A 19889-nucleotide genomic window follows, 5' to 3' on the forward strand; every position below is an offset into this window, starting at 1 on the left:
CATTCTCTTTTGTAACTAAAATATTTTTAGCACACCTCAGAAAATGAACATTATTCAATCATATAGTCTAAAGTACACACTGTGTTTGAATTTCAACTGCCCCTCAAATGTCTTCTACGGCTGTTTGGATTTCCCCCCTTAATCCAAGATGTAATCAAGAACCATGCACTCCGTTTAAATGTTTACTACCCAGTCTCAACCTGAAACGGTACTCTTGCCTTTTTCACTTTTCCTGATGCTGACTTAAGTGTGTCTAAACCAGCTTGTCCTGTGGAAAGAATGTCATATAATCTGAATTTGGCTGCTTCCCCATGATTAGATTTAGGTTAAATGTTTTTGGGCAGAAAAGCACAGAGCTGCATGTACTTTTCAGCATCAGCGGCACCCGCAGTGCCGTGCTGCCCAACTGACGGCAGTGCTGAGTGTGAAAGGTGACCCCAGCTCTCTTCATTCTAAAAGAAGCATTCCCCCTCTGTAATTAATACATAATCTGTGGGGTAACACTTGGAGGCCTTGTGAAAATCCTGTTTCCTAAGCACTTCACGGTTTTAGCATCTATTGACAATACCTACCTGGAATCAGTTATCATGCTGAGAATCGCAAAAGAGTGAGAATTGCATTTTTACACGATCACTCTAGTAGAGATCAAGAGGCCATTTATCAGAAGAAAAATATGGGGTGACCAAGTACATGGTCATGCCATCAATACTCCCAGAGAAAGGATACGCAGGTGGAATGAGCCTGGGGCATTACATAAGAGACTGTGCTTACTGGGGACATGCTGGATGTGCGCTGATTGTGAGACATCCTCTTAAGAGACGTGCAAGTAGTGTGTGTGTGTGCGTGCACACATGCGTGTACATATGTGTGTGTGCATGCATACGGCATCATCTAGGGATGATGTGATATGTCATGGAGAGACAGAAGAAAATACTTCCCAGGATGAATCCTAAGAGAATCTTGGAATTTAAGCAGAGGTGATAAAGGGAGCCCAGCCAAAGGACGTGGCCAGCAGTCTCAGAGCGACGCCAGTGAGGTGTAGGGGCAGAAACCCACTTCAAAATATGGAGGAGGAAGAGAGGAGGACGTGGAGTCCAGAGGTGTTGTCTGGATGTCACGACAGAGATGTCTCAACGTGCTAACGCTCCCAATGCGTATTAACTGAGAGCCCCTGTGTCAGCTGGCGCTGGGACGTCCATGTTCTCATGGAGCTTACACTCCAGTGAAGAATGATGTGTCAGACATATAAACACCTACCACAGGAGGAAGCAATACAGGCTCTGAGGAATACAGAGCTGGGTATGGATGACAGAGAGTGATGGGGCAGGATTTTATACACTGTGGTCAGGGAAAGACTTCCTGGTGTGATGCTGCTGTGATGCCAGGGCTGAGACCCAGAGGAGGGGAATGAGCCCTGCAGACAGGGGAGCAGCAAGCAGAGTGGCCCGGGGGCAGAACCCGCCAAGTGGCCAGGCTGGCAGAGCAGAGTGACCTGGGAAGAGTGGGAGGAGAGGCAGGAAGCGGGGAGCTGCACACGGCCTCGGAGGACTCAGGACTTCGCACTCTTCTCCAGGGGTACTAGAGAAAATGAGATGGAGAGAAGAAATAGAGCAGGACTGTGCCCGTCAACCTTGCCATGGATAAAGTGGCTCCTGGGGGCCAGGTAAATACAAAGATCTGCTGCGAACAGTTTCTGTGTGTTTTCCCTGAGGTTTTCAAGATGGAAATGACCTGATGTGAGCTCCTGAGTACCTGCTGTCTCCACATCTTATGAAGGAGAGCTGACTTGCATGGGGTCACGTCCTAATCGGCTGCAGAACGAAGACCAGGCTCTAGCTCTCCTGATGTCCAAATCCGGGCCTTTTCATGTGCGTCAATTTCCACATAAGCCAGGTAGGAGGAGGGTGGGAGTGGGTCAGAGGAAAGATACTTCTCTGATTGAGTCTGTTTTTTTTTAAGTCACCAAAAAGTAACCAACAGAGATTTTAATCTGCTCTGCCACATTTTGCTTTCCTGTCCTGGCTCTTCCTCTGGAGACAAATGCCGCCTCGTCATTCGCTCGAATGCTGGCAACGGGACAGAAAGGAGGACTTCAGACGCGACCTCGGAAACGTCAAGGGGCACACCGTTTCCCAGCCCTTTCCCCATAAGCCCTCTCTCAGAGGGCTCAACAGAGCAGAGGGAGTCGCTATATAATCAGATTCCCTCCACGTCCCACAGCCCCGGCACGGAAGTCTGTCACACGGGTCTGGGCAGTGCAGGAACTCTGCCCAACTCATCCCAGCCGCGGTGCCAGGGCACTCGGGTGGCAGCGAGGCAGGCTTTTCCCAGCGCTGGAGACGAGGGGCACCAGCTGCCTGCGCTCAGTCACCCGGCAACAACCATCACTCACTCCTGACTCAGGTGACGGGGCTACCCTCCACTCCAGGACCCCTGCAGAGAGGTGAACAGCAGCATTCTTTGCCGTCAAGGGGAGCAAGGCCCACGACCCTTGTCCAGCGTTTCCCCAAGTGGGGTTCCAGAAGTCTTGGAGGGTAAGCATCTAACGCAGATTTCTGAGCTTCAAGAGTTTTAATCTTTAGTAAAAGCTCTTCGAGGAGGCTGGTGCCAGTAAAATGTGAAAAGCCTTGTCTCTCTAGTCCAGAAGGCAGGGGAGGGGTGACACTGCGGACGAGAAAAGAAGCTAACCTGCTCACTCCCCACCACCAGGGGCTCCGTACTAAGCAGGATGCCGAGTCAGGTCTGGACCACTTTTCTGAACAGCTAACTCAGAACTGCATCTCTGCTGGTGGGGCAGGTGCCCACAGACTGGTGGAGTTGACTCTCCTGACCTTTCAGGGTCAGCGTTTCAAGCTGCAAAGTACGTATTTCTGACAGTCAACGCATCGGGGGCTGTTTGCCGTTTTCCTCACGCCCTGACGAGGGCCTGCTTTGGCCAGGATGGACTCCACGTGCTGCCGCTGGGTCTGGCCTGGCAATCCCACTCCATGGAAGGCAGCTCCAGAAACGCAGCCCCTGCTCTAGGGCGAGCGGGTGGGGAGCTCGGAGGCTGCTGCGTCACTGGGGTGTGAGGGTTCCCAACGCCTATTAGGGCGACAGTTTTCCCTGGGACTCCACATCCAGGCAGAGCAGGGGCTCTTAACCTGGGGCACGCTTCACTGCTTTAGACCATCTATGAATCCCTGGAAATTGTGTGCTGAGTTCTGGGTTACTTGCCTGGGAAACTGTCTAGTGAGAGGACATGCAAGATTTCCCAAGGAGCATCAGTGGCACCAAAAAAAAAAAAAAAAAAAAAAAAAATCCAGAACCTCTGATTTAACTAAGAGTTGTTGAGACAGAGAAGAGATGCCCACGGCCTCCAAGCCAGCACACAGGAGCAGCAACTTGGAAGCAATTTTAATAGATGGCTTAAAAATGATGGCGTGACTTTAACATACACCCTCCCCACTAACTTTCACTTTCCTCGCCAACCCTGGTTCCTGATCTGACACTGTTTTCAATTTTTAATATTTACAAAGTTGACATTTTGGTGAGCGTACATCAGGCCATCATCATGAAATTCCACTATCAGTAAGAATCATTAGACTGCGACCTTCAGGAATCAGCCTGGGGTCTGGAGCCAAAAGACCCGGACTGGACCCACCTCTGTCTTCCACTGGTGCTGTGACCTTAGGCAAGGCCTCTGATCCCTCTGCACTTCAGTATCCTCATCCACAAAATGGCAACTATACAAACCCCTGCGGCAGTGATTCTCAGCATTAAAGTGAAAGTGCTCCACCATCTGCTGGAAGCTCTGCTTAATAAGCTTCTGGCATTGTTACTGTTTTAAACTTATTATTTTTTGTGTGTGTGCCATTCTACTTCTGAAGAGAACATGTGGGTGTGGAGTCAAATGCTGAGAGCTAACTGGAGCTGACTCCCATTTTTTGTCTTTCTGTTTTTATCTGTCATGCCAAAATGCCTACAAAAATAACCAGCAATAATGATATTAACCAAAGAGCTCTGTCGACCGACAGTCCAGGGACTGGCCGTGACAGTGAAAACCAGAACTAAGTCCAGGAGAGTCAAAGAAAAAGCTTTGGTGATGGGCTGTGGGGAAGATCAGGCACTCCAGGGCCAGCAAGGATCCACACCAACAGGCAGAAAACATGCTCCGCAACATCCTGTTTTGGTAGCAGGCTGGCCAACCACCCCCGTTTCGACACGTGGGCTGTCACCCCCACCCAAACCAGCAGGGGAGCCAACTACCCAGAAGGAAGGCTAAAAATGGAGGCTCAAGGATGCTCAGCTTTTCCTTGTCAGAAGTGCAAGCTGCTCCCGGGTCTTCAACCTTGACCCCACTGACGGGGCAAAAGACTCACCGGGAGGTAAAGTCATCACACAATTCTGCATGGCATGAATACCAACAGGTACAGTGAATTTCAAAAGCTTAAAATGTGAGGGGTCAAATATTTTGAACTTGGCCTTCCAAGTTTGTCTTTGGCCTACATGCCAGCCCTGTTTATATCCAGCTTTCACACCACAGCCCAGCCTAGTGCTCCAGATCAGTCCGTTATTCCAATACACAGTCACATGCATACATACCTTTTTGAAGCCCCATAACCAAAATGTCTAGGTCACCTGTTAGATACAAGCTCTGAATCACCTCCGCTCCTCTGCAAATAGCCTCCCATTAGGCTGAAGGATTTTAAATCACCACCATCATCAGATATCCATCAGGGCCCCCCTGAAAGCGTTCTTTAATTTTATTGTTTAAGCAAAGTTAGTATGTAGCTTCAACAAGTGACTTAATAAACTCCTTCACTATCTTGAAAAGATGTGTCAAAGTATCTCAGATGCTATCTTTAAAAGTATCTCAGATACTTCCAGAACTATTAAATGGAAGTGAATACCTATCATACATTTTAGGTATTAAACTGTATCAAGAACCTGTATCAGGAAGACTACTTCTGATGGTCTGTCCAAGACAGCTCCCTGTTGGATTCCTCCTCAGATTCAACAATGAAAATGCATAGAACATACAACTCATTCTAGAGTTATTTTAGGATTTGATAGCAACTGGACAAGGAGGCAGTTCCGTGCTAGTCACTGACCCCTGACGTAGGAACACACACTGCTGGTGACCCACAGCAGCAGGAAGAGAGATGAGAAGGCTGCTACCTCTCAGAAAGTGAAGTTGCTCAGTCGTATCTGACTCTTTGCGACCCCATGGACGGTAGCCTACCAGGCTCTGCCATCCATGGGATTTTCCAGGCAAGAATACTGGAGTAGGCTGCCATTTCCTTCTCCAGGACCTCTCAGAAAGGCAACATCAAATGCTAGCTAGCGACACGCCCAGCTGGTCTTCTCCTGAGATGAAAGAGAAGATTCCTGAGGCCATATGGTGACACAGTCTTCCCTCAGCTTCAAATCCAGGGATCAGGTTAGCCCCGATCCTGGAACACACGCTTGACTGTGGCGTTTCTCAAATGTCCTTTAAACCTGGGATCCAACTAGAGTTAAATGGTCTCACTCCTGAGCTGAGGATACAGCATCTCAGATAGGTAGAGTTCTCTGCTTTAAAAAAAAAAAAGTTATATTGTACATCTGAAACAAATATCATGTATACCAGCCATATCTCAATTAAAAAGAAAAGGCAGAAATAAATTAGCTCTTTCACCCAAAGACATCTATGTATCTGAAAGAGCCGAGGGGACCACACTAACAGCTGTGACAGTGAGCCCCTGCAAGAAGCACAGGCCCAGGGTCCCCGCCTGGGCTGGAGCCGGGGGCAAACTGCAGGCTTTGGAGGAAGTCTTTTTCTGAGCTCTTGCCGGAAAGGGGTGCAGGTCAATCCTGTCCAGACTCTTCTGGCTCACAGGGACAGCTATTCAGAGATGACCACACAGAGCTTCTATGACTCCCAAGTGGACTGGAGCACACAGGGAAGGGCCAAGGCCCAGGGGAGAACCTGCTCTCACCCAAACGCATCTGAGATCCTCTCAGAAAGAATGTCCCGCACACACTAACACTTCACTTCAAATCAAAACAAACAACATTTCCTTTCAGCCTACAATTCTGTCATCTTCCATCTTTATAAGCTTTTTAAAAAGGGAGCAATTTGTCCTTAAACTAGACCCTAATCTGTGCTGGAATCACCACTGGGTCCCTGCTGGTGAACATTTCAGGCTCTTGGCAAGCTGCCCAGAAATTGAAAATATATACATTATTTCCAACCTATCCGCTTACTTGTTTTAAGAGAGATTAAAAAAAAAAATTACCATGAAGAGGGCAAGCTAAAAAAAAGAGTAGTCCTGTTAATATACAACTAAAAGGGGAACAATCTTAGAGTACTATGTTTGGCTAGTGGTTCTTTGACTCTCAACAATTCTCAGCAAACTGCTTTTATTTTATTGGCTGTGCCTCAAGGCACGTGGGATCTTAGTTCCCCAAACAAGGATCAAACTCGCACCCCTACAGTGGAAGTGCAGAGTCTTCATCTAGGGAAGTCCCTCAGCAACTGTTTTTTAATCCAAGAGTAGAGAGGAAAGTGAAATTAAGGAGAATTTTATTTACTGAAAGACAGTTCCTGTGTCCAAACACTGGTTTTCACAGAAGTTAATGAGCTATATATATTAAAAGCTACTTTCAGATACCCAAACGGCAGATCCAAGCAAATGCTCCACTCACTGCAAATAGTACTGCCCGCGTCTCAAAAGTGGGAACAGCACATCATCTCAGTTATCTCCAAAACTAACTGTGGGCGGAGAAAAACTTTATTGTTTTCACTTATTTTATTGAAGTATAGTTGATTGACAATGTTGTGTTATCTGGTGTGGAACAAAGTGAATCAGTTACACATAACAGCTTATATAACAGCTTGCATCTGCCAACCCCAAACTCCCAATACGTCTGTCCCTGGCCTCCCCTTCCTTGGCAACCACACGGCCGCTGTCTACATCTGTGAGCTTGTTTCTGTTTCACTTGTGTCATGCTTCAGATTCCGCAGAAAGGGGCATCATGTGGTGTTCGCTTTTCTCTTTCTGACTTACTTAGTATGATCATCTCTGGGTTCATTAATGTCACTACAAATGGCATCACTTCGTTCTTTTTTGTGGCTGAGTAGTATTCCAGTGTGTGCGTGCAGAATATCTTCTTTATTCATATATCTGTTGATGGACATTTAAGGTTTTTTCCATGCTAGATAAGAATTTTATAAAAGTAGAATTTGAATTCAGCAAAGTGGAATGAGTTGTCCAAAGTCACCTTGTTTCTAAGTGGCCAAATAAAGCCTAAAATCCTATCGTCTAATACCACAGCCACCACCCACATGCGACTATTTAAATTGATTAAAATTAAATATAAAAGTTCAGTTCTTCAATCAAGCTAGCCACATTTAAGTGCTCAAGAGTACCTGTGGGTAGCAGCTAGGGTCACAGAATATTTCTATCCAAACTGGAAGTGCTACTGGACAGGGCTGGTGTGTGGGGGCGGCTAGTTCTTTAGAATTCATGGAAACTTGGGGAAGAGATGCCATGCACCTCAGTATTTAATAAAGATGGACTGACGGCTCCTTTCTTATTACAAGAAATTTTGAGGCCAGAGGTTGGTTTATCTTCTCAGGGGTTACGAACACCAAGAGTTATTTTTAAAAGAGCTTCACCAAAACGGATTTTATCTCTATGTACTCAGGAAAGAGAAGCTTGAAACAAAGTTTATATACCTTTGATGAAGAATAATATAAGGAATAATTCCCACAAATAACAAAAATATTATTAAGAAGAATCTCAGCTACAGAGGAAAAGAGACCATAATAATAAATCCTGACACTTTCAGCCATTAAATAATCTTTTGTCAGAGTTTAGAAGAAATTTCTTCCTGGTACAGAGACTGCTATAGTCAGATGAACAGGAGATTTTCAGCTGATGTGGGACCCAGTAAAAGGGTAGCTTAAGCAGCTGGGTCTCTGTGCAGCTCTCGGCCAACGCCGACAGCTGAAGCTTGACAAAGGGGTCGAACTGCAGAACTGAAGGGTCAGGAGTCAAGATGTGGTAAAGCTTGTTAGAAACAGAGCTGCGGGAACTCCATCACACGAGACCATTTTTTTCCAGTTTCAATGTGAGAACACGGGGCCTACTAGCAGACCCACAAGCCAATCGAGCTCGCTGGCCACTGGCTCACTGCCTCACCCAGCGACAAGTCTGAGTGCCGCTCAGGGCTGAGGCCGGCTGAGAGGCCTCTGGGCCGACCCTGGCTGCCCCGAGCTGTGACACCTTCACGCTGTGCGTGTATTCCCCCAACAATTCAGAAGAAAGCGTCACCAGGGACAGTGGCTAGGTGCGCAGAAACACCATTTAAAATGAAAACAAAACAAAACAAAACAAAAGTCACCCAAGAAATACAGAGGGAAGTCCCTAACCTATTGGACAAACAGAGGATTTCCTCATGGGTCTGCCAAGGTCCCGAGGTCTTCCTACTATATGCATATGCGGCAATAATGAACCGGTCGGTAAGGGGTAACTGAGGCATTAGAAAATGTGATCTCTGCTTTTCCTCAAGGGCTCACGGGAGAATAACAAGAGGCTGAGAGGGAACAGACAAATGAGGCTCTTCTCTCATATCTAGGAAGATTACAGGAGATTTATCTGTCATTTGTTTGGGTCAGGAGAACGTCCATGTTTTCCTTTAAAAGGCTATTCCTCTGCAGCAGCCCTGACTGCCAGAATATTTTTCTTAATTTTCACCTTAACTTTCTGGCTTGTACAACTTTAAATGTCAGAGAGAAAGGCTGTGGGGAAAGCTCTGTTTGGAAACAAAGTGAACCACACAGGACCCACCTCTTCTACAACTCTTCATCTGAAATACAGAAGCATTCCTTAATTTCTGGACTTGAACACCAGCTTCCTATCTGTGCCATCTCTCCTCTTCCCTCAAGATATGCAGAGCTTCAGACATCAGGAAAGAAAGCACGGGACCCAGAATAGTAATTCTTTGCTATCTGGCACTCTGCACTTGGTACGGTTTAAGCAGTGTTAAATTTGAGACACAGGTTTACATGATGAGAAAGAGGGATTCTGGGAAATGATCCTATTTAAAAACACATTAGAAACCACCAACTTCTAGACCCCATAGTTCAGATGCCTGAGCAGAGCGTATCAAGCAGTAGAAAGAGGTGTATAGGAATTAAGAGGCTCTTAGTGAAGTCGCTCAGTCGTGTCTGACTCTTTGTGACCCCATAGACTGTAGCCTACCAGGCTCCTCTGTCCATGGGATTTTCCAGGCAATAGTATTAGAGTGGGTTGCCATTTCCTTCTCCAGGGGATCTTCCCAACCCAGGGCTCGAACCCGGGTCTCTTGCACTGTAGACAGAGGCTTTACCGTCTGAGCCACCAGGGAAGTCCTTAAATCCCCTGAATTCTATGGGAAGGCCACTGCCCAGCTTTGAACAATACGCAAAACTACAAACAACCCTGAAGGCAGGGCAGCCACTGAAAACATCGTGCCCTGCAGACATGATGTCCGGACTGGAAGCCAGAGACCCCCGTGGGAGCTGTGGGAATGCTCTGTGAAACAAGGTGGGTGAGTTCTTCTTCCCAGAGCTACAGAAAGATCAGGACAAGTGGATAGAAGATATAAACAGAAATTGATGAGGCAGAATATGGCCATGACTACACTGCTCCTTTCCCCTGGTTTGAGGGTCTTAATGACTTTCCTAAGTTGTATAGCTAACTTAAACATAAAGGCACTTTTCAGAAACTCCTCAGGCCAGTGAGATGGAAGTGAAATGGGCACTTCAAACCAGATGCTATCTTTCCAGATCACCCAAGTCTTCAGTAACCAACAAATTGCTGATCAGTTACGACTTGCCCCCAGCACTACTCACATTTTCTTTTGAAAGACGTGAGCGAAGGATGACCTTGGAATTGGTGGGGGTGTCAGAGAGGCACAGAATGTCCCAGATTATAACAGGAGTTACAGTGGTGGCGAGAGGCTGTGGTGAGGACGTGGGGCTACACAGAGGGTGAGGGGCTGGGAAAAAGGGCCTCACCTTTAGGAGCTCTGGGCCCCATCTGCGCATCACCTGGTATGCTGAGGAGCAGGACACTTGACACCTGGAGCTCTTCCCAGGCCTCAGCGCTCCCTCTCTCACCATCTGAGAGTTTGCTACCTACTTTCCTCACTGGAAAAGCTGAAAACAAGCTGTGCCCATCGCTGAAGGTGGCTTGTGTTGTAAGGGAAAATGCAATATTCTCACAGAAGCAGGGCGCTTCTATCCCTACAGGAAGGGCAGTTAGTCTCACTTCACAGATGCAGAGAACCACCCAAGGTACACAATTAGATACTCAGAATATTTTAGAATCTGAGCTCCTAGGAGAACAGGAGTGTTGTTTCAAATTCCAGGCCCAGAATTCCAACAAGTTTGCAGGTAAGTAGTATCTGTTTCTGTCTGTCTTTCATTCTCTCTTTCTCTCTTATACACACACCATTTTACAGTTGGCTGTCTTCATTCATTCATTCAGTGCCAGGTGCTGGGGGCAGAAATATAAATAAGATACCTCCTCAAGGAGCTCACAGTCTAACTGGAGAGACAAACATCTAAGCAGATAACTGCAATACTCAAGCATCGTGTGTCTGAATAGCACAGAAAACTGCAAGAAATGCAACACAATAAATCCTACTAAACAGTTATCTCCAGTAGCTCCTGGTATCAAATGAAAGGCTGCAAAAAGAATGTAGGCCCTCATCCTCTGAGTGGTTTCTAGATCCTGAACATACTACAGATTCTGAGAAGCAGCACTATGTTCTCAGAACTAGTACTGTATCAGAGTCAGCGCCCACAGACCAGCACTGAGCTGCTCTCTATGTTGTGTACGGGCAAATCCTACCACCCAGACAAACTGTTAAGTGTCTTAAGGGCAGGTCCCATGCTGAATATTCCTTTAATCTCTAGAGTACCTAGGATTGTCACAGGCAAAAAGCAGATCCTAAACACAGGATGAACTTGGTGAAAGGGACAATGCGATTGATACAGGGCGACTTGTTCCTCTACAAGGCTTGTAGGCTGGCAGATTTGGAGTGTTTTATAAAAGCACACCACCACTCTACCTGAGCACACTAACGGACCCACACTTTAAGGAGAAGAGCACTTCACTGCAAGGTCAGAGGAGACAGCACGTGGGCAAATGGTTTGAGAGTTAACTGCAATTTTTAAAAAGATAAACTTGAGACTTGAATCTCCCGGCTGATGCGTAGGACAGAAACAGACCTCAGGATCTTTATACTTGCTATGTAGTTCCAGCTCTTAGAAATGGATCTGACATCACCACGAGCTAAATCAGATCCTGTCTTCACTTGCTTGAAAATCTTCGATGGCTTCCCATTGCAGTTAAAATAGGATCTGCCTCCTCCGTGCGGTTGACAGAGCTAGTTCTGGCCCCGCCCATCCTGCCCGTCTTAACTGGCCCTCGCTCCGCCCTCACTTACCCAGCAACCATGCTTCCTTGGTGTGTGCAAACAGGCCAGGCTCTTAGCTGTGCTGGGCCCTCAGACTTGCTTTCTCCTCTTCCTGCTTCTGAATGACTGACCCCATCTAATCCTTCAGATCTCAGCTCAGATATTTCCTTCTCGAGGAGGCCTTTCTTGACCAACTTCTTCAGAGTGATTCCCTCACATGCCTATTATCCGTTATTATGCCAACCAGGGTACATGTACTTCAGAGCATTTACCATGTTCTGAAGCAATGGTGTTAGTTTATTTGTCTCCCTGCTTGTTATGTTATCAGTCTACTTAGTAAGTACAAAACTCCTGAGAGCAGGAGCTGGGTTTATCTTGCTGCATCAACAGGCACATACCAGTTAGCCAAACTGTGAATGAATGAGAACTAGCAAGATACAGCAGCAGTAGGTTAGCAGGCACCGAGTTAAGGTCTAAAAAATTAAAACATCAGTCCTTCCACTATGAAGCTGGAAGCGGTGAACAATATATAAATTTTTATTTCATTCGGCTGTGCCCAAGTAGCAGGAACACACAAAGATAAAAGAACGAAGAGGGAGAGCCTAAGCTCTCCACAGATATCTCAAAAAGAAATGTCAAAAAGAGCAAAACCCTGCTGGTGTCAGCTTCCGCTTGTTTTATAAGGCTGCTTGTATTAAAGGCAAATTTTCGTACTTTGAATAGATTCCAAGATGGGTTTTATGTCTCCCGAGTGATGCGGTTCTGCACTGAGCCCCGCCCTGCGATACCCCATCAATGACTCCAGTTACACCAGGCCAGGGTATCTGAGGCTCTCACTCTAAACACAACTAGGGCTGACTTGGAATACTAGGTGAGAAAGGGCCATCTCTTCCCAAGCACCCCAACATTCAGGCAAAACACATGCGGAGACAGCTCTTCCTCACAGAACCCCAGCTCACGATCTGTTCCTCCTACAAAGGGAAGTGGCACAGGGTGGAGAAACCCTTTTAAAGGTGCAGTTCACAAGCGAAGGTTGATTCAATGGCACCCTTAAACCGAACGCTGTTTCTCTGAACTTGATCAATGAGCACAGTTCTCTTAACTATGGCCAAGTGAGAGGCCCTGAACTTGGGAGAGCATGACAAAGAAAAGAGCGAGAAACGAACCCGGTGGCCTCGTCTTCCATCAGGTGCTTCCCGTGGCAGACTGGACACACACACTGCGTCCCCGAAGCACCTCCGTCACGGGCCGAGAGGCAGGGGAGTACTTACGCGGCATGATCCCTTGGCTCACCAGCTCCTCCCGAGTGCGGCGCTGCTGGAGCTTCAACTGCAGCACTGCAGGACAGCAAAGAGAGAGGGGAGATGAAGGCTCAGTCTGCCGTTCCCCCACAAAAGACACATTTTCAAATGCAAAGAAAGCCTCGACACACAAGGGTGTAGTGTGAAAGAAGGGTCTCCGCTAACTGTGGCTGTAATTGCAGAAGTGGCCTGATACAGCAGGGCTTCCGTATTCTGCTGTGGGTGGCGAGAGGAAGTTGCGAAGGGTCTTGCAGGGCGATAACAATCCACAAAGTACCAGAGTCTTGCCTATTGCTCAAAACCTCCTACAACACTGTGGCCTCCTCCAGGACTGAAAAAACACAAATTCTTAACTCAAAGAAAACAAAATGAGGACCACTGCCCAGCAGAAAAGGCTTTTTCTAGCTGTTCTACGCCTTCCTCCTGGTGGCAAATGTTTACCACGGTTACGTGTAGTGAGTTACACATCAGGGAGTATTGGTTATTTGTAAAATCTTCTCTTTTGGATCTAAAAATTATCCCTATTTTCACCAAGCAATGCACTTCCCTCGGCCAGAAACTATTTTACCATTAAGACAACTCTTCTCTGCCTCTTCCTCTTCACTTCGAGCCTTCTTCTGTTGACACGAAACACAAAGCTAGGCGATTCAAAGCACATCTGGGCTAGGGGAGGGTGATGAGGGGGTTTTCTCCTATTTCTACTCTGGCAACACCACTTGATGTAACAAGTTAATAGGAATTTTTCAAAGCTAAAAGCCAATTATCTTTATTTCAAATGTGAATGAAACCTAAAGGGTATTATTACCACTGCACACCATGCGGAATGACAAAGGCCTCCATTCAGAGGTGAAGTGAGAACATGTTCAGAAAAGGAAGGTTGAGAGGATCTCACGGGCCAAGGGAAGTTCCCTTCCGTGATAAGTCTTCATTCTAAGGTCCTGCAAGTCCATTCTGAGGGCGACCTGTATCTATGAGGAATCACACTACCCTAACGTCTGTCTTTCCCATCCACAAAGCAGTTTTTAAGACGGCCTCCCCAAATGGCAGAGCTGTAAGCAGTCTCCTGACTACCCCTCAAATCCAGCAGGTTCAAAACCTATTGCTTGTGCCTAGTTGCTCAGTCGCGTCCACCTACGCATTGGATTGTAGCCCGCCAGGCTCCCCTGTCCATGGGATTTTTCAGGCAAGAATACTGGAGTGGGTTGCCGTACCTTTCTCTAGGGGATCCTCCTAGACCCTGGGATCGAACCTGCATCTCCTGTGTCTTCTGCGCTGCAGGCAGATTCTTTACCTGCTGAGCCATCTCTTCCCCAACCCCCTCCTCACATCTAATCAACGTTCCATCCTTTTTCTCTTTAATGGTATCACCATCCTCCTCCCCAGTACTAACACTGACATTTTTAAGCCAACTTCAACTCTGCTACCTCCTCACACTCCTATTTTACCAAGTTTACAGCATCTTCTCATGCTGCAGTGAGAGCACTGGGTCTCCCCACCCAGGGATGGAGCCCGGTCTCCTGCACGGCAGACAGACTCGTTACCATCTGAGCCACCGGGGAAGCCTCACCCATTCTAAGTCACCACAACCTGACTGTCCAGTTACTCACAATTCACTTCACCTGGAAATGCCTACCTCATCACTTCACCTGACCTTCCCAATTGAGAATTGCTCCAGGCCTCCGAAGAACTACCTCGTATCTGTTATAAAAAGTATAGAGATATTTTGCCCTGTGTAATACTTACCCCCAAATATATGTAAACTCCTGGAGGACAGGGAATGTATCATCTTAATCTATGATGCTCTCCCAACCAATAGCACTCAATACACAGTAGGTATTTAATAACTGTTTCTTAAATTGAACTGCATCTCTAAACGATGATACATATAGTCAGAGAAATCTAAATAGGACGGTGTTATTATCATTTACAAATTAACACTGTTAAAATTAAGAAAGCCTTGCAGAATAAAAGATAAAAGTGGCAACAGCCAACTAATAGCTAACACTGATAGACCCAATGGACAGAACAGGTATTATTACCCTACTTTACAGGTAAGGAAAATGAGGCCCAGAGAGATTAAGTAATTCCCCTAAGGTTATCCACTAATAAGAGGTACAACAGGTTCTGAACTCAAGCATTCTGATCCCAGAACCTGGGGACCCCACTTCTGTTTCTCCAGGGTCTCCTAAAAGCCTGTGCTGCTAAGATAACAGGCCCAAAGTATGATTGCCTGGGTTCATTCTGTGCCAAGACAGACAAAAGGGCTGAGGGACATAGATGATTCAGGCCAGGGACAAAGTCTAGGAGATCAGCTTCAGTAAAATAAATTTAAATTAAGAACTTGATTTCAGAATAAATTATAGATCAGCAGCAACACTAATAATAAAATTATAAGAGGAATCATTGAGTGTTGCTACGTGTCAGCCCTATATTAAATGACTGACATACTTGAGGGAAAAAAAAAGCCCTGTGGAGATATTACAATTATTATCTCCATTTTACAGATGAAAAAACTAAGGATCGAACCTTTAAACTTTTGCCTTAGGTCAAATGGCTCAAAAGTGCAGAACTACGATTCACATCAGGTCTCTGTGACTCTAAAGTGAAGGGAAATACTTAATACTGTGCCATATGTTTCCTTGGAAGAAAGAGGAGGGCCAGGAAGGATAAAGTAAGAGGGGAAAGGAGAATCTGTTAGCTTTTACAGTGTTTCTAAGGCCCAGTATAAGATGAGCGACTGGAAAATGATTAAATGTACCAAACTTATTTCATTTCAGAGAACAGGGAAACCTAATTCAGTAAGTCTGAACACTTCAAAAAAACAATAATTAATGAAAAACACGTCTATTATCCAAGAATAATTCTGAAATAGCAATTCACGCCTTTCCAAAACTCCATATACAGATAGGGCCATAAGGAATCCATTATGCAAACTTCTTGCTTCATGAAAGCAAAAGGTTAAGTCTATGATTCATGGAGTTTAGTTGCCTTTTTTTTTAATATGGCTCTAGTTCAAAAGGGAAGGTTCATCTCATAAACCTTTTCCATCTCAAGCTAAATGAAATTAAAGTTTAGTTATCTGAAAATTCCATTTGTGCCTCTCAGCAGTTAATACCAAACTCTAGTCTAATCTGAAATCTGACCAAGTTTCTCATTCATGTAATAGAATTAACCCTGTATCAGTATGCCCTGGGTACTGCTACAACCTGATAGTAGGTATGTATTATTTCATACATTGCATAATCCCTGCTAACCTTAACAACGTTTATAAGGAGGAAAACAAGCAGCAAATTCAGAATTACGGTGTACGGTATCTGTTTGGCTGTGTATATATACAACAATCCTTCTGAGATGTCTGACCACAAAGAAACAGTATTTACACCAATTTCCCCTTTCCTTGCTGCTGCTGCTGCTAAGTCACTTCAGTCGTGTCCAATTCTGTAGTCGCTCAGTTGTGTCCGACCCTCAGCGACCCCATGGACTGCAGCCTTCCAGGCTCCTCCGTCCACGGGATTTTCCAGGCAAGAGTACTGGAGTGGGGTGCCATTGCCTTCCCCTTTCCTTAGTCTATCTTAATTCCTCTTAATTCTAAGCAGTCTAAATAAAATGCCTTTATGTTTCTAGGCCTTGGGACTATTCATTTTAAAATAAATCATTCAATAATTTAAATACCATAAGAGACATATATTATGTATTCACTGCAAAAGGTACTCAAATCAGAAGCATATTTAAGAGGACATAATTTAATACACAACCACCCTCACCAAGATAAAGCTAACACTAGTTCAAGTGATTATTTTCAAACACAGTGCTAGATCAAGGAAATTTTTAAAAGTTGGAATGCAATAAATGCTATGTTACTATATATCACCACTTAGATTTCCTCTCCAGTCCCCAAGTCAATAAAAAACTAAACAAAAATACCTATTTAGGTACAAGCACGAGTCTTTATACCTTCACTGTTACTGAATTCCACAAATGTAATATATCATCTGGTTTTAAATGCATCTGTGCAAGCAGCCTATTATATATAGATGAACAGATGTCTCTGAAGCTGATGCATGGTGAATCAACTGAGCTGCCTGCCAGTAAAGAATTGAAAGAAAAGAAATAAACCATAAAGTGGGGAACCTAAGGTTCTCCATTCCCCATGAAAATAATCAAGTTTTCCATCTATTTCAAATAAAGGTGATCAACTGCTATCTGAACAACTGGCTACTCAGGAAATTAGAGCAAGGGGAGGAACCTGACATTCTTCTGCCCGCTAAGACCACAGAGGCATGCCACTGGTATTCAAGGGCTGATGCCCAAGGACTCAATGTATCAAACAACTGAATCAATCAGGTCTGGGAAAAAAACATCAAAAACAAGTGGTGTGTTCCCAATCTGGCTCTGGGCTCCCGTGGTCAGAAGCTCTGCATTTTACTGGGAAGGGAGATGTGCAGCTCAGCAGGCTGCTCCTACCTCATTCGTACTCACCCATTACTGGTTTCCCCAAGACTTCTAGAACAGGGAGGGGAAGTGTGAGTTATGAGGGAAATAGAAGAGAAGAGCAAAGAGTCAATACAGGAATAACTGCGAAAGAGCAAAACCCCTCCCCGTGTACCATCTTTGCTCAGGACAAAGGCCTCTTCAATGAAGATTCTGACTGCTGAACGTCCCATTGACTCAGCTCTCTCAGAAACACTGATAAATCTTTTTCTCCATTCTTTAAATCTGGATATGAAACTTGAAACCTAATCAAAAGACCACAAATTTGATTGCAGCTTTTCAGAATATTTATATTACAAAAAGGCTCCAAAATAAATTTGTTGATTTTGGGAATAAAGGAAATGCTCCTTGACTAGATATTACAAGCTAGCCCAAAAAGTCAGTGCTGTATTAGAAACTCAGTGAGGTTTATATGCTTGAGGAGAGCAAAAGGCAAACAAGCCTTCTCAAAAATCTTCTCTCCCCACCCTAAACCCCCACTAAGATATCTGACTCTAAGCTATGGAGGTTCTCACAGTCCCAAGGAGGATACCGAAACCCAGAAATGATCAACTGAAAGACGGCCTGGTTGGAGCTGAATCTGAAATTATGAGTTTTCATGAGAATTAAAAGTGATCGCCATAGTAAGATACTAAAATAAAAAGGACGAATACACTAGAAAATAAATTAGATGTAATTCCTGGTATTCCTAAGATACAACTAATACTAGGAGATTTCTCCATTTTAATTCAACTTCATGATACTTACATGATTTAGAATAAGGAATGTTTGATTTATCTACTCATGAATTACAATCAACCTCGCTCTTGATACTGAACAAATATGCAGAAAATCAACAAGAACGTCAAGACTCGAACAATACACTCCACCCAGCAACCACAGAATACATATTCTTCTCAAGCATACATGGACCTGGCTCTAGGAAAGACCATATGCTAGGCCATAAAATGACTTTCAATAAGGTTAAATGGATTTAAATGATACAAAGTACATTCTGCGACTACAATGAAATCAAATTAGAAACTAACAACAGAAGAAAATATGAGAAATTTAAAAATAAGGAGAAATTAAATAATACACTCTTAAATCAGATTGATTATATTCTTTGCAGGCAAAGATAGAGAAGCTCTATACAGTCAGCAAAAACAAGACCGGGAGCTGACTGTGGCTCAGATCACGAACTCCTTATTGCCAAATTCAGACTTAAATTGAAGAAAGTAGGGAAAACCACTAGACCATTCAGGTGTGACCTAAATCAAATCCCTTATGATTATACAGTGGAAGTGAGAAACAGATTTAAGGAACTAGATCTGATAGAGTGCTTGATGAACTATGGACGGAAGCTCGTGACACTGTACAGAAGACAGGGATCAACACCATCCCCAAGAAAAAAGAAATGCAAAAAAGCAAAATGGCTGTCTGAGGAGGCCTTACAAATAGCTGTGAAAAGAAGAGAAGTGAAAAGCAAAGAAGAAAAAGAAAGATACACTCATTTGAATGCAGTTCCAAAGAATAGCAAGGAGAGATAAGAAAGCCTTCCTAGCAAATCAAAACCACAATGAGGTACCATTTCACGCCAGTCAGAATGGCTGCGATCCAAAAGTCTACAAGCAATGCATGCTGGAAAGGGTGTGGAGAAAAGGGAACCCTCTTACACTGTTGGTGAGAATGCAAACTAGTACAGCCACTATGGAGAACAGTGTGGAGATTCCTTAAAAAACTGGAAACAGAACTGCCTTATGACCCAGCAATCCCACTGCTGGGCATACACACCAAGGAAACTAGAATTGAAAGAGACACGTGTACCCCAATGTTTATTGCAGCACTGTTTATAATAGCCAGGACATGGAAGCAACCTAGATGTTCATCAGCAGATGAATGGATAAGAAAGCTGTGGTACACATACACAACAGAGTATTACTCAGACATTAAAAAGAATATATCTGAATCAGTTCTAATGAGGTCTATGAAACTGTGGAGCCTATTGTACAGAGTGAAGTAAGCCAGAAAGAAAAACACCAATACAGTATACTAGCGCATATATATGGAATTTAGAAAGATGGTAATGATAACCCTGTATGCGAGACAGCAAAAGAGACGCAGATCTATAGACCAGCGGCAGAGGGCGAGGGTGGGACGATTTGGGAGAATGGCATTGAAACATGTATGATATCATATGTGAAACAAATCGCCAGTCCAGGTTGGATGCATGATACTGGATGCTTCGGGCTGGTGCACTGAGACGACCCAGAGGGATGGTATGGGGAGGGAGAAGGGAGGTGGGTTCAGGATGGGGAACACGTGTATACCTGTGGTGGATTCATGTTGATGTATGGCAAAACCAATACAATATTGTAAACTAATTAACCTCCAATTAAAATAAATAAATTTATATTAAAAAAAAAAGCTTTCCTCAGTGATCAGTGCAAAGAAATAAAGGAAAACAATAGAATGGGAAAAACTAGAGATCTCTTCAAGAAAATTAGAGATATCAAGGGAACATTTCATGCAAAGATGGGCTCGATAAAGGACAGAAATGGTATGGACCTAACAGAAGCAGAAGATATTAAGAAGAGGTGGCAAGAATACACACAAGAACTGTACAAAAAAGATCTTCAGGACCAAGATAATCACAATGGTGTGATCACTCACACTCACCTAGAG

The 19889-nt window shown here is 44.6% G+C and overlaps 1 protein-coding gene across 3 annotated transcripts in view; it reads right to left on the reverse strand.

Moving 5' to 3' along the window:
- MRTFA (myocardin related transcription factor A) overlaps nucleotides 1-19889 on the reverse strand; it is a 203811-nt gene that overhangs the window by 24282 nt on the left and 159640 nt on the right. For all 3 annotated transcript variants that reach the window (XM_052641223.1, XM_052641221.1, XM_052641222.1), the window contains one exon: nucleotides 12705-12770. In XM_052641223.1, the coding sequence (XP_052497183.1) occupies nucleotides 12705-12770 (66 nt within the window). The remainder of the gene's footprint in view (nucleotides 1-12704; nucleotides 12771-19889) is intronic.

The sequence above is a fragment of the Budorcas taxicolor genome, chromosome 5 (genome assembly GCF_023091745.1).
Source record: "Budorcas taxicolor isolate Tak-1 chromosome 5, Takin1.1, whole genome shotgun sequence".
In the NCBI taxonomy this organism is placed as follows: domain Eukaryota; kingdom Metazoa; phylum Chordata; class Mammalia; order Artiodactyla; family Bovidae; genus Budorcas; species Budorcas taxicolor.